Source organism: Hipposideros armiger, unplaced genomic scaffold, assembly GCF_001890085.2.
Source record: "Hipposideros armiger isolate ML-2016 unplaced genomic scaffold, ASM189008v1 scaffold_505, whole genome shotgun sequence".
Lineage (NCBI taxonomy): Eukaryota > Metazoa > Chordata > Mammalia > Chiroptera > Hipposideridae > Hipposideros > Hipposideros armiger.
This window is the reverse complement of record NW_017731855.1, coordinates 1070435-1087219: the sequence shown is the minus strand read 5'-3', so window position 1 is coordinate 1087219 and position 16785 is coordinate 1070435. Positions and strand designations below refer to the sequence as shown.

The 16785-nt window shown below is 36.8% G+C and overlaps 1 protein-coding gene across 3 annotated transcripts in view; it reads left to right on the top strand.

The window, feature by feature from the left end:
• SLC9A6 (solute carrier family 9 member A6) overlaps window positions 1-16785 on the top strand; it is a 52896-nt gene that overhangs the window by 6181 nt on the left and 29930 nt on the right. For all 3 annotated transcript variants that reach the window (XM_019667788.1, XM_019667789.1, XM_019667787.1), the window contains 6 exons: window positions 4580-4779; window positions 6145-6222; window positions 6503-6579; window positions 7076-7188; window positions 9591-9696; window positions 15960-16101. In XM_019667788.1, the coding sequence (XP_019523333.1) occupies window positions 4580-4779; window positions 6145-6222; window positions 6503-6579; window positions 7076-7188; window positions 9591-9696; window positions 15960-16101 (716 nt within the window). The remainder of the gene's footprint in view (window positions 1-4579; window positions 4780-6144; window positions 6223-6502; window positions 6580-7075; window positions 7189-9590; window positions 9697-15959; window positions 16102-16785) is intronic.

Genomic DNA, 16785 nt, shown 5'->3' with positions numbered 1-16785 from the left:
CGTTCTCCACAACTAGACTGAAGAACAAAAGGATAGCAACTTGTCTGTTCCCCTTCCCCCAATTCCCCAGTGCTGTTCCCATCCCCCAACTCCCCAATTAAAAAAAATTATGCTAATGGTATCCACTTTGAGCACCTTTTGTAATTGCAGAAGTCAAACGTGACTTGTATTCATCTTTTGTTATTGGTATATATCAGGGGTGTCAAACTGGTGGCCCGCGGGCCGCATGCAGCCCTCGAAGTAATTTTTTGTGGCCCACGATGCTCTGAAATAAAATGAAAATAGAAAAAATTCTTATGAAGAAAATATGCTTAGGAGAGATCGAGGCAATACCATACACACAATTCCCTCGTTAACCCTTTAATTACTGAAGACGAGTATACAAAAAATTACCTCGGCCCACGGGCCGCCAGTTTGACACCCCTGGTATGTATTATTACAATTTTTAATACAGTTTTTTCCACTCTTAAAATGTACATACAGGGCCGGCCAAGTGGCTCAGTTGGTTAAGAGTTGCCTTAAGAGCGTGAGCTCTGAGCAACAGGGCCGCTGGTTCGATTCCCACATGGGCCAATGACGCTACACCCTGAGCAGAGCTGTTGCTCAGCTGCTAACAGGTGGCAGGATGGCTCAGTTGGTGTAACAACAAGATTGCCTGTTCAATGGTGGGGTATGCCCACCCTCAACTAAGACTGAACTCGGCACCTTGAGCTGAGCTGCCACCCAGATGTTTCAGTGGATAGAGCATGCGCTCTTAACAAGGCTCCCGGGTTCAACTCCTGCAAGGGATGGTGGCCATGCCCACCCGCAACTAAGACTGAGCATAGCACCTTGAGCTTAGAGGCTTGTAATGTGGTAAGCTGGAAGTGTGGGCTGAAATCCTTGGAAAACCAATTTCTACTAACTGTAAGACTCATACAGTGGTGGGGCCTTGGGTGATACTGAGTTCTTTATCCCTAGGAAGGTTTCCAGCACAAGAGGGTCAGGAATATGTAGGAGGGGGTGGGACCTCTGTGTTTTGTGAAAGATAACTGTGGTTGTATTCTTTATTGCCTGTTAGTGGTCATTTTAAATTGCATGATATCAATGTGTTTTTTTTTTTGTGCCTCTGCCTATGTAGGAGGCTAGAAGTTACTGCCTTGTCCCCTTAACAAAGCACTCTTTTTGTGAACATATGTTCTCTTTACTGAGAATTGCTGTAACTCCAGATTAGGATTTGACCTTTCACAGAACCCAAATTAACTTGATTGAAACAAATTCCAATTTTTCAGATGTCTGATGCTGTAATAAAAGGATCTTGAATTTTTCCAACCTAAGTAATTCTTTTCCTTGCTGATGTTTTAACTGCCATGGTGTACGTCTCAAATTTGTCCAAATGTTGAGCCCTCCTCAGGGTACCCAGTGATATTTCAGCATCACTTTGGGGTACAGTAGCACCAGTGAGCACTGTTCCTTACACAGTTTGGCTTGTGGACATGGGAAGAATTTTTGCTGCTGTTATTAGTGTTTGTATTAGCATAACTGTGATTTCTGCACATATATAAGGGGACAACTTTTACTGAACCTCTTAATAATTGAGCTCTTGTGGGGTAGTGGAGAAAAGAGTTGTTTATCATATAGGCAGAATGACTGGATCTATAGCCTTTTCTCTCTCAAGTTATGTTTATTAAACATTGATACACAGCTGTCACTTTTTAATTTTGTTTTCTTGTAGGTGAGATATTTTCAAAACGTATCTTTCATTTATTTTCAATCTGAGCCTTAGTGAAAAGATTTTTAAAAGTTGATGTGATTGTACTGTTCCCGTTAATCACCACTGCTCACTTTTAAAAAAACGTGTGGCTGGCTATAAGTTGACTAAAAGATCCCTCATCCTCACCCCCTTCCCCATTCCTGACCAACTACTCTCCCTGTCTCTGTTTCATCACTTCCCACACTGGTCTGGCTTCTGCCCCCACTGCTCCGCTGAAACTGTTCTTACCAAGGTCACCTATGACCTCCGTGTGCCAACCCCAGTGGACTTTTAATGTCCGTCTTCTTTGACTTTAACTCTGCTGGAGTATTTGCTAGTTTTCATCACTTCCTCCTCTTTTCTTCCTACTCCTCTGGTGTTTCCTTCGTAGACTCCATCAGCTCCACCTCCCCTACCAGCCCCTTAATGTTGGCTATTAAATGTTGGACTAAAACCTCAGGCCTATATTTGTAGTCCTCTTCCCGTTTTATTTGCTCCCCAGGTAACCTCATCTGCACCTGACTCAGCCATCTTATGACTGCCAAGTGTGTATCTCCAGCTGAGATACCCTCCCCCTTCCTTGAGCTCCAGATCCCACATAATCAACTGTGCATGTGTCACAAGTACATCCAGCTCAACGTGTCCCAAACTGAACTGCAGATCTGTTCCCTGTCTCACTGAATGGCCCTGCTGTCCACCTGGCTGCTCAGGCCAGCTTACCCACCAGGTCAGTTTAGGCTTCTCTTAGTCTTTCATCTCCCTTCCTCCCAGTCTGCTTGGTTGCTAAATACTTCTAAAAGATAATACCTTCTAAAACTCTGTCTCCCTATGTCTACTCTCTTGAATTATACCCGACACTCTTAGTGTCCGAATGACTGCAGTGGCCTTCTATCTGGCCTTTTCAACCCTCTGCAGCCTAGATCAGTCTTTCTAAAGTAGAAATCTGATGTCAAGCCCCTGCTTATAACCCTCCTATGACTTCCTTTAGCTTTAGGGATAAAGTCTAACTTTTTTCTCAACATGCAAGGTCTTTTATGATTCAGCTCCTGCCTACCCTTTGCACTTGTACTCTTGTGACTTTATATCCCAGCCATACTGAACTCCATGTAATTCCCTGAATGGGCTGTGTTCTCTCTGTCCTCCGTGTCTGGATATGTACTACTATTCCGCCTACCTGGAAACCCTTTTCTTTTCTTTTTTAAACAGTTTTTTTTAAACTTTATCGGGGAGCAGTGTGTGTTTTCCAGGATACATCAGCTCCAAGTCAAGTCATTGTCTTCAATCTAGTTGTGGAGGGCGCAGCTCACTGGCCCATTGGGAATCGAACCGGCAACCTTGGTGTTAAGAGCCTGCGCTCTAACCACCTGAGCCAACCAGCCGCCCCAGAAACCCTTTTCTTTTACTTTGTTACCTGCTTAGGTGACACTTCTGGAAAGACTTCCCTAATGTCCCACTCCCTCAGGCTTACTTAGGTACCTCTTTTCTGTTTTTATAATACCTGTATACATATATATCATGTTATCGTTGTTTATTTGATCTGAGAGCTACCGGTACTTGAAAGAGGAAATTTGTTTTCAACTCTGAACCCTGGAGGCCTACTTAGCGTAGTACTCCATTCACATATATTAAAAGAATGGCTGGCTGGTTAGAGTGAAAGTAGACAGGAAGGTAAAATGTAACTAATAGAGGTATCTGTGCATCATGTTAAGGAAAAGTTCCAGAAGTCCGAGTTTAATTTGCAGTTGAGGTATACCTATACAATGGAATGTTATTTGACCAGAAAAAAGGAGTTAAGTTCTGAGTCATGCTACAACGTGGATAAACCTTGAAAACATGCTGAGTGAAAGTAGTCAGACATAAAAGGCCACATATTGTAGGATTATATTTATATGAAATGTTCAGAATAAGCAAATCTATATATAGAGAAAGTAGATTAGTGGTTGCCAGGGGCTGGGAGTTGAGTTGGGGGAAAGATAGTGACTGCTAATAGGTTTGGGGTTTCTTTTTGGAGCAATGAAATGTTTTGGAATTAGATAGCTGTGATCAATATACAGCTATGTGAATATACTAAAAGCCACTGAATTATACAGATTCAATGGGTAAGCTTTATGGTATGTGAATTATATCTCAATAAAGCTGTTAGTGAACAGTTTGGTCAATATGGTTTTATAGTAACTATTAATGGAACATTGCACATATTTGAATATCATTATGAGGATCCAGGTAAAATTCTGGCAATGTATTGATATCATAGTTCTAAAATCAAGACTTCTATTCCATGCTTTGATTTTGAAGCATATGTTTAATATTAAAATCCAACCTTTTCATAGTAGAAGAACTCAATCAATCTACAAATACTGTTGACTTTCTAATTTGTTAAATGTGTATTATTTGGCCAGCTATGTGCTTTAGGAATAACTTGAGACATGTATGTGTTTAACAGTCTTGTGAATTGATGGAGGTGGTAAACACATTTCTAACATGATTACACTGTCAGGTTTGGACACACTGGATGATCTTCTGTGTACAGATGATTTGAAGGTATTTTTTCCTTTTGCTACCGTCCTAATCACTTATTCACATCTTGGTCTAGAAATGCAATGATATTTGCTGTTACCCTAGGGATATTTTTTTCCCTCCTGTCTCACTAGATTATATGAATATTGGACTCGTAGATTTGTGAATTTAGTAATACTTTAAAATGTAATTGTATTCGGTCTAAAAATTGGTTCTAACCACAGGGGGCTATCAGAAGAGATTTTCTGTTATCCAAAGGTATGTGTGGGATACAAAAGAAGTCATTTCTGTCCAAAAGAAGAGCTAATATTGTTCTTTTATTCTTCTTAGGTCTTTTGGTGGGCCTTGTGCTTCGATATGGCATTCATGTTCCGAGCGATGTAAATAACGTGACCCTGAGCTGTGAAGTTCAGTCAAGCCCGACTACCTTATTGGTAAACGTTAGTGGAAAATTTTATGAGTATACGCTGAAAGGAGAGATTAGTTCACATGAACTCAATAACGTTCAGGATAATGAAATGTTGAGAAAGGTAAGTTCTTAGTTAAAGGGAATCTTTGGATTTTGTTTTTAATTTATAACTTGCAGCCAAGTGATTCAGGAGCAAAATAACGAATTTTTAATGATATTTAAAAATAGTCATTTAAATGGAGTAAAACCTCAACAAATGTAATGTTAAGGAAATGGACAGGTCTGCACATTTCATTTTCTGATTGAGGCTAAGTACTATAACCCTTTCTGTATCACTCTGTGATATTTGCAGTTGGAATAAATGGTGACCAATATTGAGCTAGCTAAGCATAATTTATGAGTTTCTTTCAATTTGCAGCTGGTCCTTAAGAGTTTTATAGTACTTTAGCATATTGAGTTTATTTGATAATACCTAAAATATTCTGTTAATATTTCTTTGAATTCTTTCTTGCCTTGATGGTATTCTGTACAGAGGACAATTTAATCTTTGTTTGATTCATAATCTGGCACAACTTCAGGGGCTCAGTCTGAGTACCAATTATTGTACCATGCTGTACATAAAGCTTTATGTAGGAGGTTGGCTTGCAGTCTTACTAGCTCCCAGACATTGTTGAAGCGGCTTTCTCCTGTCCCCCTCATAGTTTCTGTGCCGATGCCTCTCAGGGTCGCTTTGTTTCCACCCACCCTTGGCCATTTTCCTCTGCTTCTATCTTCTACATTGGCAGTACTTGACTTTCATAACTACTTGATTGTGTTCCTGGCCATCTTGAATGCTTTTTAAAATTGCATATAAACTTCAAGTTTACTTTGCAGCAAGAGTTCTTTCCACCTGTGGAAAATTCCGATTCCTTAAAAGTTCTAGTAAATGAACTTTTAGCATGGGTCTGTGTATAGCTGCTTTGTGTTCATGTCAAATTCTACTACAGCCTTATGAACAGAAAGAGGTGTCTGTATTATTCTAGGGAGTAAGTATGGAAAACAATGGGCTGTCAGGACTAGAAATCTGAGTGGTGCAGAAAATATTTTACCATAATATTAGAGATATGTTACCTAGGCGAGAAGAAGGTCTGTTTCCGCTCACCAACAATAATGTTGTACTCCCCCAATTTTATGTTACCAGTTTTGGATCTCTTATTTATAGCAAAGATATGTTCATGCTTTCTCCTGTTTTGAAGGTTTTTAATATCAGAGTATTTTCACATACTTTCCATAGATATGACTTAAGTGGTTGTTCCAAATCTATCTCCTCATTTGGTTGAGAAGTAGAACAACAGCTATCCTATATGAAATCTTTTTTGGTTACCACAGTAAGATTCTTACCTTTCACCAGTTTAACATTTCATCTTTTTTGTCCTTTTGATAATGTGATAATGGAAAATGAGGTCTTCTAAGGGAATTCATCTAAAATAATTCTTTATTTCAACAGGTAACTTTTGATCCGGAAGTATTTTTCAACATATTACTTCCTCCTATCATATTTTATGCAGGATATAGTCTAAAAAGAGTAAGTGCTTTTGTATTTCATATACTTTGATCAGCCTGAAACCCCACAGGCTTTATCATCTTTGACACTTCAGAAACAGGCAGTTTTTTCCAGGTTCCCTTCCCTTTTCCTCTCCTTATCCTTTTTAGATGCTGAAATGTATGCTTGTACAAAAATTCTCTCTTATTTCCTTTAATGAATAATGCATTTAATATTAGCACAGCACACTAGAATAGAAAACCTTTTCTTTTTCAAATAATTGGTAAGTATCCTAACACAGTGTAACCTTTTCTTTTGTCAGAGACATTTCTTTCGAAACCTTGGGTCTATTCTAGCATACGCTTTTCTTGGAACAGCAATTTCTTGTTTCGTAATTGGGTAAGTATTAGACGTTTAAAACACTTTTTAGCCTTCAAATTATGATTTTAAAATAATTCATAGTTGATGTATGCAGTATTGTATTCCTGAATGTGTCTAAGGACTTTTTCAGTAAAATGCATTCACAGAGATAAGTCGTTTGAATTTTTCTTAAGGCCAAGGTATTACCATATTTAACTGACATGAATTAAATTTGGAATTAGTCACAAAGTACTACAGTAGACGCATCTTATTCTTATTATATTCTTTCTTTTTCCTATTCTCTTTTTTTTAGTTAAAGTTTATTGGGGTGACAATTGTTAGTAAAGTTACATAGGTTTCAGGTATACAATTCTGTAATACATCATCTATATAACACATTGTGTGTTCACCACCCAGAGTCAGTTCTCCTTCCATCACCATATATTTGATCCCTTTTACCCTCATTATTCTTACTGTATTCTAACTTCCTTAACAGTTGATGTTTTTCTAAAGTAGAAATGTATTTATTGAACAGGTCAATAATGTACGGCTGTGTAACACTGATGAAAGTAACAGGACAGCTTGCAGGAGATTTTTACTTCACAGATTGCCTGCTGTTTGGTGCCATTGTATCAGCAACCGATCCAGGTATGTTTTACATGAGAGTGGGGTTGAAGTACTTACGGAACAGTGTTTTGCCTGCAAAGCACATGTAGGTAATTCTTCATTTGATGTGTAGTAGAATTCAGGATTAGGTACTTCACATAGTACTATACTTCCCAATTGTAGAGGAAAAAACAAAATTCATAGTTCCTTTTGGTTTAAGCATACATTATTTTTTCTTTAACTTGATTACGTTTGCCTGTTACTGGTCCATAATTTGTTGCTGTTTAGACACGTGCTATAAGGTATTTTCTTCAGAATTCTAGGTTGGTCTTGATTTCTCGTGTTTGGGTATAAGAGCTGAACTAGATTAGTTAAAATGGGTGATAATAATATACTTCCTTTCAGGCTTCTAGAAAACCGATTCCCTAAAAATCTTCTGTTTACATTCAGCTATCTGCATTTTAAGAGTAAGGGCCGGCCGAGTGGCTCAGTTGGTTAAGAGCTCACTCAAGAGTTTGAGCTCTGAGCAACAGCAGTTCAAGTCGTGGCCCAAGCTGAGCATCTGCTGAGCTGCCAACAGGTGGCAGGATGGCTCAGCTAAAAAAAAATAAATAAAAAAATAAGAAAATAAGTTTTTAAATGATCGTTAGAAGGCAGTTGTGCTACTTCAAGTGTGATTTGGGGTCATTGGTGGGCTTTAATATACATTAAAGGGTGGTTTTTATAAAATTTGCTTTATGATTATAAAACGGTTTGGGCATTAGCACAGCTGGAGAGCGAATTTAATTGTACTGAGTTAGGTGGTAGTTTTCCAAATATAGTATTGATGGGCTTATAGCTACATTCAAATTAGGCAATTAGAGAATATGTAGGCTGAAGAGAAAGGGATAGAAGCATAGAACTGCAGTTTTTGAACTAAGGATTCGAGTTTTCTTTAACTAGACTTTAGAACTGGGTAGAGGTTTGCTCTGTTCTACCTTTTGACCTTGTAAGTTAATTACCTTCTTTAATTGCCATCCAGCATAATTAAAGGTAGGATCCTAAGGTTATCTCTCAATTTCTGTGTTAACTCTGTTAACAGAGGGTGTTATAGGAAGTAGGAAAAGATGTTTTACATGCTATAAGAAATGATTTTAAAAGATCAGAAGACATTTTTAGAGAGGCAATTGTGTAGTTCAGCATTTTTCAAACTGAAAACCGGATTGCTTCTTTAAAGACCGTCAAGAGTACCCCATTGTTTTTTGTAGATGCTCCCATTATTAATATGAAGAAAACATGGTTTTTGCAAGGAGCCAGTGATGTCTGTTTTCCAAGTCCTTTCACTAGAAGCAAGCTCCTGGACTCTGACTTTGAAAGCCTATGAGAAACCTAAGTCAATAGGACTGGCTCCATTGCTTCAACCTTTTAGTTTTGTTTTGGTAGGGGTATTGCCTAAATGTTTCAAGCAAAAATCTTTTGCTTATGTAAAGTTGGGCACTTATATTGCTTCTGAATTATAAAGGCATTGCCCCTATAAGAATTCTTTTATTTTGCGATTGTTCTCTTGATAGAAGGGTGAGCTGTAGGTTCTCTTCAAAATTCTGCAGCATTGCTCATGCCCTCTTTTTCTCCTTCCCTTGGTAAACTTTGGTATCAGTATATTCCAGATGAGATGCTTTGCAGTAGAAACTATATCTTTTAAATGTAAGTTTCCTGTTTTTTGGTTGGCATTTGAAGAAGCTCTCCCATCTCCGGTTATTATAATCTTTTGTGTCTGCTTGGGTTTATTTAGTGAGCACTATGTGCCTCAGCAATTAAGGTTATAATGCAACTTCAATCTCATCTGATTTTCTAAGAATTCTCATAGAATTGTTTTCTAAAAGAAGGTTTTTTTTCTTAAGCTGTAATAGATTGATAGTTGGCTTCTTATTAAGTTAAATATAGCAGCTGTAATTTGGTCATACATTTTATCCCAACCAGAAACCAAACTTGTGTTTTCATTTCTTACCGTCTTTGCTAAACCAGTATGCTTGAAATTTGCAAGTCAAATAGAAGTGAGTTGTAAGGCTCCAAGGAAAAAACGAAGTTTGCAGCAGGAAATGCTTTTCATAATATTCTTCTTCAAAGATTACCTGGTCTGTAGGAAATTCTGAATACATTCTTTATGGAAAAGAAATGTACAAGACAAGATTATTAGCATTCCCATGAAGAATATAGGCCAACTCAGTATTCCAAGGTTATTTTCAGCTGTTTGTAGGAGAAAGGAGATAGTGCCTGTACATTTAGGGAAAAGAAAAACATTGACATAAAATGACTGAATCTTTAATGTGGTAGGAGAATGTTTATTAAGATTGAATTCTAAGACAAAGAAATGAATTTCTAAACAACTATTATGATCATCTGTGGAGGGGAATGTGTTATATTTGTAATGTCTAAATATTCCTCTGCCTCTTTCTACTTGCTAGTGACTGTTCTTGCCATATTCCACGAGCTTCAAGTTGATGTTGAACTCTATGCACTTCTTTTTGGTGAAAGTGTCCTCAATGATGCTGTTGCCATAGTGCTGTCTTCGTAAGTATTTGTTTTCTTATTATATTCTGTATGTTGAATATTAGGGTACTAGGAACCAAAAGTCACTTATTGAATGAAGTTCATTATGAATGGAAGCATTTGAAAGAATGAGGCATTTTTTTCCTCTTGAAGAAATGCACACTTATGATAACATGGAAAATGCAAGGAAGAAAAAGGAAGGGAAAAAAATGTACTCCTAATGCCTAAAGACAATTACTGTAAACATGCTAATACATTTCCTTATATTCTTTTTTTATGCATAGTATTTTTACATGATTGTGATTATAGTATATAATTTTATATTCTAGTCTATCATTATAATAGAACATTTTGAATTAAATTTTTGAGATAGATAATATATTCACATGGTTGAAAAATCAGAACTATATAGAAAGGTAAATGTTGAAAAGTCAGATTGTTATTCCTGTCATCATCCACTTCTATCCTTAACTCCTGTCTTGTCCTCCCAGCTCCTTATAGGTAACCATTTTTGTTAGTTTCTTGTGTATCCAAGTATTTCTTTATTCAAATGCAAGCACACATATGAATGAATACTCTTATTTGCCACTTATTTCTCATTTTAAAAGTATAATAGCATGTTATATATGTTCTATACCTAGCTTTCTCTCACATAACTGTATTCTGGAGATCTTTCCATATTGAAGCAGAGTTTTCTCATTCTTTGTTTGCAGCTACATAGTGTTCTATGTACTATGCTATGAACTGAATTATAGCTTATTTAATCAGTCTCCTGTTGTTGGAAACAATCCAAATAATGCTGCAGTGAATACATGTGTAATTTTGTTAGACATTGCTAAATTGCCCCCCAAAGGGTTACCCCTTTTGCACTTTACCATTTTGCACTTTAACCACTAAATTATGGGAGTACCTATTTCCTCACAACTTAACCAATAGAATATTTGTCAGACTTTTGTAGTTTTGCTAATTTGATAATTGGGAAATATCTCCTTGTAGTTTAATTTATATTTCTCTTATTTAACATAATCATTTCAGAAACATTTTAATTTTTAGAAGTGTTAAATAATACTTTTAACAACAATTATTGAAATAAGCAATATTTTAATCTGATTGTAAAGATTACTATACATGTTAATAGAAGGTGTTTGCAGGTGAAAGAAGGGGTCTCACCCTCTGAGGGGCTCAGTCCTGCTAACCAAATCCTAGTAAGCAAATATCTAACCCTGTTGCCTTTACTCTGTACCAGAACTTTCTGTGAGAATAAAAAGTAAAAAGTCCTTTAAATTTTCTCTGTATTTTTATTTCTCTCCTTAATTTCCACTTAATTAATTATAAAAGACTAGTCAGGCACTGACTCTGGTTTACATAGCTTGAGTGCCCCCATTGCCTTACTGCAAAGTGGAAAATTGTCATTTCTGAGATGTAACGCTAATCTCTTAAATGTTGCATATAAAGATATGCAAAAGGTCAAATTCTGTTTTGTGAATGTGATGTATGTAAATTCCACCCCCTCTGCCATATTTATTGCCAGACTTTTTTGTAGCTATCTACAAGTAATGTCAATTTAATTTAAGAAATAAAGCCTAAAGGCTAGAACTAATATGGATACTGAACGTATGTAACTTCAATGGCAATAGATGCAAAATAAAAGTTTTATATTACTTGAAGGAAGAAATGGATAGTGTAGTTATAACATAGGTATTATTAAAAAAAATGAAACTTCAAAGATTGTTAAAGCTTTCAGTACATAGGAACATGTAAGATCACCAGTGCTATCAGAGGAAGAGAAAAAGGTACCGGCAGTTACTTTTAGCATCAATTCCCTGTCCTAGATAATTATCCTGCTACTTAGTCATCTTACTAATAAGTGTTCCTTCCTCATTGCCCTAATGGATGAAGAGTCAGAACAATCTCTGCTCTGGTCCCATCTTAAACCGATGTGCCCTGTGCCATAGTTTTTCCATTAGGAAAGCAACTTCCTGTAACTTCAAGAACAGTTGAGTAGTATTAAAGGAAAAATAACTCATTGAAAAAATTTGAGTTTGGGGGTATACATATCAGTGCTGGTGAAGAATAAATGTGTTAGAAAGAGAATGCCCTTCCCATCACACTTCTCACATAGGGCCCTGCTCACCCGTCTATTGCAGCCTTTCTCTAACAGGATTCTGTGAGAGAATAAACCTCATAGAAAATGATTTGAGTGAGTCTTTTCTTATTCTCCTAAAGATGGTGTATAGCCAGTACTATTCTAGATTCACAGGAGATAAGTTAACTCATTACCTAGTTTGGTGAAACTCTAGTGGTGATGAGAAGGACTGTATCTAGAGAGTATCATATCAGGGAAATTATTAGCTGTGTGTCTTAGTGAAGGTGAGCAGATGCGTTCCTGCCCGAAAGCCAAAGGGAAACCATTTGTGTTGCTGGCTGTGGGAGGTTACTAGCTGGAGTGCTCAGTGATATGTTTATCATAATCTTTCATTTGCCTTTCAAAGTACATTAGATAGAGATAGTCTACTTTGTGTTGAGTTCTGTTAGTTTGATGATTTTCTAATGTATATATTCTATAGAAGCAGCCATGCATAAAGGGGGGGAACCCCAAACAGAAGTACTTCTCTTTGGCAATGAACAGGTTAAGGCACCCCTTCTTGAAATTTATGTTGGAAGTTGTTTTTGTTTGTTTTTTGACCTGCTAGATTAGCAGTACTGTTTTTGTTAATGTTAATACTTTTAATGTGGTGAGAGGATGGAGTGAAACTGGCCCTCTCATGCATCACTGTAGGCAGTAGATCTGTATGTACTGATATAGTGTAGTATGTATATCTAATTAGAGATAAAGCCTGAGCTGCACAGTATTCTCCTGAATAGATACATCATAATTAGCCTGGAGACCTAAATTCATACTGGTTTATAATATGTTTTAGCATCCTTTACATTTTATAAAAGAGGAAGTACAGTGAGTAAACAAATATGACAGACTGTTTAACTTTACTAGGTACCAGATGTATACCTGTTAAAATATGTGGCCATTTTTACTGATTCAGTTAACAAGGCAGATTTGTTTAAAGAAAGTATTTACTGCTCGTAAATGGTCTAGTGCAGGTGTTCTTAACTGGGGGCAATTTCCCGCCCCCACCCCCAAGGGGATATTTGGCAATGTCTGGGAACATTTTGGTTGTCATGAATGGGAGGAGGTTGCTACTGGCATCTAGTGGATAGAGGCCAGGGGAGCTGCTAAATATCCTTCAATACACAGGACAGCACCTACCATCCAACAGATAATTATCTGATCGCAAACATCAATAATGCCAGGATTGAGAAACCCTGGGGTCATAAAACTAGATCACTCGTACGTTGGTATCAACATTGAACTTAGTATCACCTACTCTCCTGTATTTTATTTTTTGTCATTATTTATGACAATGGAGTTAATACATGCTTGTAACAAAAATTCAAAGCATTTGGCTTCAGGAAATTTCTGAAATTTCAGCTCTCAAATAACCATCATTTAGGTTTTCATCTAGACATTTTCCTTTAGGATATTAACATATATGTAAACATTAACCATTTTTAAGCAGCAAAGGGCACAGTACTATACGTACTGTCCTTGACTTGCTTTTGTCACTTGGACATTGTACTATATTAATACCTGTATTATCCCATTGTAAGGATGCACTACACATTTATCTCTCCAATTAAATTGTTGATTAATGTTTGATGTTTTCTGTTATAATATTATTGTGAATAGCACTGCAGTGAACACACGTGTAAATCTTTGAATCCTTGAGATTATTTCTGTATGATATTTGTCAATACTAGAATTACTAGGTCAATGGATAGGATCACTAAAAAATTGAGAGCTATAGTCACATTTCCCTTCAAAAATGTAATCAGATCTATTTGAAAGCAGTTGTGCAACATGTAAAAAGAGCCATAGGTATAGTAATACCCTATTTCTAGGAATGTAGCACAAGGAAATAGTCCAAAATTTGTAAAAAGCACAAATACAGGGGGTGCCAAAAAATGTATACACATTTTAAGAAATAAAAAAACTATTAAAATTGTAATACTCAAATATACCAATAACAAAAGATGAATACAAGTCACATTTGGATTTTGCAATTACAAGAGGTGCTCAAAGTGGTTGCCATCAGCGTCCAGACACTTCTGATTACGGCAAACTACTGCTTGAGCAACGTTGACCAAAGTGTCCACTTATATACGAATGCATTTTTTGGACCCCCGGTACATTCTTTCACACTGTTACTAATAGGAGCAAAAAAATTATAAGCCTTCAAATGTGTAACAGTGGGGAAATGGTTAAATAAATTGTTATTTCCATTTTTGAAGTCTGAAACACTTCAGACTATTATAGAGAGACTATAATAATAATTCTGTCATTGTCAGTTGAAGCAGCAGAATTCAAAAGCATATGTTTACTATGATTACCCCTAAACATGAAAAAGAGGGGAAAGAAACACAGAAGGAAAATAAGACAGATCTGTCAGGGTAGTAGAATGATGGGGTGATCCCCCCAAAATTGTACATTGTATTACTTTCAGAATTTATTTAAAAAGTTTTCATAAAAATGTTGCTGCCTCAAGATAAAATGTTGATTGATGTGAAAAAGATGAATTAAGATTTCAATCCAGAGGCCAGCGTTTGACTAAAAAAGAAAACACCTCTCATTTATTCTCAGCCCGTCATGCTTTTCATGTGCTCTCGTACATTTTAGTGATTAAAGCATAAAATAATGATTAGCGTGAATCTTGAATTTACATGAACTAATCTAGGGAAAGCAGTCTCAGGAGGCATGGAGTTAGATATTTTGTTCCAACCAGCATTTTGAAGGCTATCGCTAGGGAGAGAGAAGGTTGTCATAGCAATGTCCTTTCTTCTCCCCGGCCAGCTGCTATATTTTCATGTTATAATGTGGTCAGATCTCATTTATGGTGGTGGGACTCATTATGTGTAGGTAAGAGGGCTTGACATTAAAGGCCATTTTGTATTTATTAAAACAAATCAAATCTACTGGTCCCAAAACAACCTGGTTATTTGGAACATTTAAACACAAATGTTTACAAATTTTCATTGCACATTGACTCTCAGGAATTTCTGGATGCTATTACCAGAAGGTAATGTTAGTGCTATATTTTATAATAAAATAGGTAAAATTAGAAAATTTTTGTTTGGTCTTAGTTTTTTTCAACTTAACTGGGAGATATGAAAAGAACTTGGTGTACATGGTGTATCGCAAGCCCATTTTGTAGCCTTGAATCAGAAAAACATTGCAGTAACTAAAGGGAGACTTCATTATATATATAAAATGTGTTTTTTCTCCTTTTCTTTGACGTGACTTGTGTGATGTCTTTGAGTCTGGACGTTTTATGAAAACACTGGTACCTCAATTAACTGAAATGAGAACTTATTTAGTAATGGTAGGCAGTCTTGCCAGAGACCTGCTGGCAACAGTGATTTTCTCAGCTATTTCTGTTTCCTGGGGTGACTACTTTAAAAGAAGCATTTTAGACCAGGTTTGGACTGTGAGTCCAGGATGGAGAGTGTGTCTCCTGTAATTGCCTGTCTTGATCTATTACAGAGTGACTTTCTTTCAGAAGCTCCAGATGGAGGATGCATTTGAGTATGCTAAAAGTACTGTTGAGTGGATTCTAATTCCTTGGAAGGTCTTTCAAGCCCTTTTTCCTGTCAAAGTCCATTTCAGTGAGTGAATAGATATTAGGCATTGGGCTCATTCTGGTGTTCTGAAAATTGAAAGTGTACTTCAGTCATCTTTTTTTTCCCATAGGAAAAAAACAAGATGTGACCAGGTTGAGTGTTGAACAATATTCTTTATATTCTTATGCCTGTGCTGGAAACAAGTGGACTTTTTCATTAGCTTGTTCACATACATTAGGGCTTTTAGGCACTTAGTACTAGTAAATCTTAAGCAGAGTCACAAAAGAATAGCACTGCACAATATTTTGAGGCTGGAGAAAGAGGCTCAGTGCAACCTTCGTACAAAGGAGCTTCCAATATTCTACCTCCTGAAATTGTCATTAAGTAAAAGCCATATTTTGCTAGCTGAATCCCCTGCAGGGTGTTTTGGTAACCTTTTGTGCTTACTTTGGCAATTCAAATCCCACGTTTTTGTGTTTTTCCCCCTCTGATTTCATCTTTTAAGCTCTACACTAGATAATGTTTTTATTTGTTTATTTGCTTATTTTTGGATAATATTTGTAAAGTTAAAAGTTGCTTCTAGAAGTAAAAGCATATTCTTTCTTTTGTAGCTCAATAGTGGCATACCAGCCAGCAGGAGACAACAGCCACACCTTTGATGTCACAGCCATGTTCAAGTCTATTGGGATTTTCCTTGGGATCTTCAGTGGATCTTTTGCGATGGGTGCTGCTACTGGAGTGGTGACAGCTTTAATATCCTTCTATTATATTTATCTTCTTGTTAACCTAACAAAATAATTGAATGCTGTGTTCCGTGATCTCTCTGAGTTCCATAACTGGCATTGTGTTATAATTATTAATCTTATACCCAAGTAGTTGGTTGGCGAACATTAGGCAATCATCTTGACCAAGAAATGAAAGAATTTAATTGTTTTGTGTAGGGCTCCATGCCCTCAAGCTTTCACTGCAAAAGTCTAATTAGACACAGTGACCCTTTGGGGTGGATTTTAAGGTTGTAGACTAAATTAATATAAAGGTAGATATATTCCAAAGAGCCTCTGGGTATTCTGTGCCACTGTTCAGCCTGGCAGTGTTTTGCTCTTTATTTAAAAGGACATATAGGAACCATATGACCATGATGCCAACTGAACAAGATAGGGTTCCTGGGTTAAGGTAGATGGGACTTCATCTCAGCTTCTACCGATTTTAACCTTCTGCTCCAGAGTCCTAAGCACTGCCACTAGTTTGCTATTTGAAGTATTGGGCAAGTCATTCTTGTATTCATTCAAAAAATATTTCCTGATTGCCTGCTACACGTCAGGTGCTATGTTCTGGGTATCAAAGATAAACGAGACAAACATGGCCTCTACCTGCCTGGAGCTTCTGGCATAGAAGCCTTGACATTTGACCTCATGGGATCTTGGTATAGGAAAGTGG